We start from the raw sequence: 700 nt of genomic DNA on the forward strand, positions 1-700 counted from the left end.
CCTTATTTTCACCTTCACCCCGGCCGAACCCGCTTTCCACGTGGAGCTGCAGATGCACAAGTTCCCGTTGAAATCGTGTGAGTTTGCGCTGAGGACGGAGACCGATCTCGCACCGTGCAACATGATCGAGTCTCGCTGCAACACCTCATGCGCTTGGGAGACCTTCGTCCACAAGATCAACAATAAACTGCAGTACGACAACATCAACCTGATCCTCCATTCCCCCGAGGACCCGCCGACGATATCCGCGACAAAGTCAATCATCTCCCGGAAGGAAAAACTGGTTACTGAAATCGACGTATTCGTTAACTCTCGAAGAGTGGAGCGTCTCGGCAGCGCCACTTCAGCGTGCATATCCGACCCAGCCTACAGCGAGGCCCAATGTCGCCAGCGGTGCGTCGAGCCCTGCCACCCGCGCGCACTCTCTCGCCGACCCGAACACCCGACGTGGAACATCGCAAACCACCAGTACGCCTGCACTAGCCCCGTCAAAGATGTAGACTCTGTGGAATACCAGAATTTAACCGACGTCCATCACAGGTGCCTTGAGGAATGCAGACCGCGGTGTTCGGTTCATCTGTTCAATCACTTTGAGGTTAGCCGGTTTTCCTACCGGGCATCCTCTTATTTCCGGGTGGTAATGCAGCACCAGACTCAATACCAGACCAAAATTGGAGAGATAAAGGTGAGATTTCGATGA

The 700-nt window shown here is 54.3% G+C and overlaps 1 protein-coding gene across 1 annotated transcript in view; it reads left to right on the forward strand.

Moving 5' to 3' along the window:
• The first annotated feature begins 52 nt into the window (after positions 1–52).
• The window catches only part of LOC119594294, a 5,807-nt gene continuing 5,159 nt past the window's right edge, over positions 53–700 (forward strand). Inside the window, exon 1 of the mRNA XM_037943355.1 lies at positions 53–685. Coding sequence (XP_037799283.1) covers positions 53–685 — 633 coding nt within the window. The remainder of the gene's footprint in view (positions 686–700) is intronic.

This window comes from Penaeus monodon, chromosome 33, assembly GCF_015228065.2.
Source record: "Penaeus monodon isolate SGIC_2016 chromosome 33, NSTDA_Pmon_1, whole genome shotgun sequence".
Taxonomy (NCBI): domain Eukaryota; kingdom Metazoa; phylum Arthropoda; class Malacostraca; order Decapoda; family Penaeidae; genus Penaeus; species Penaeus monodon.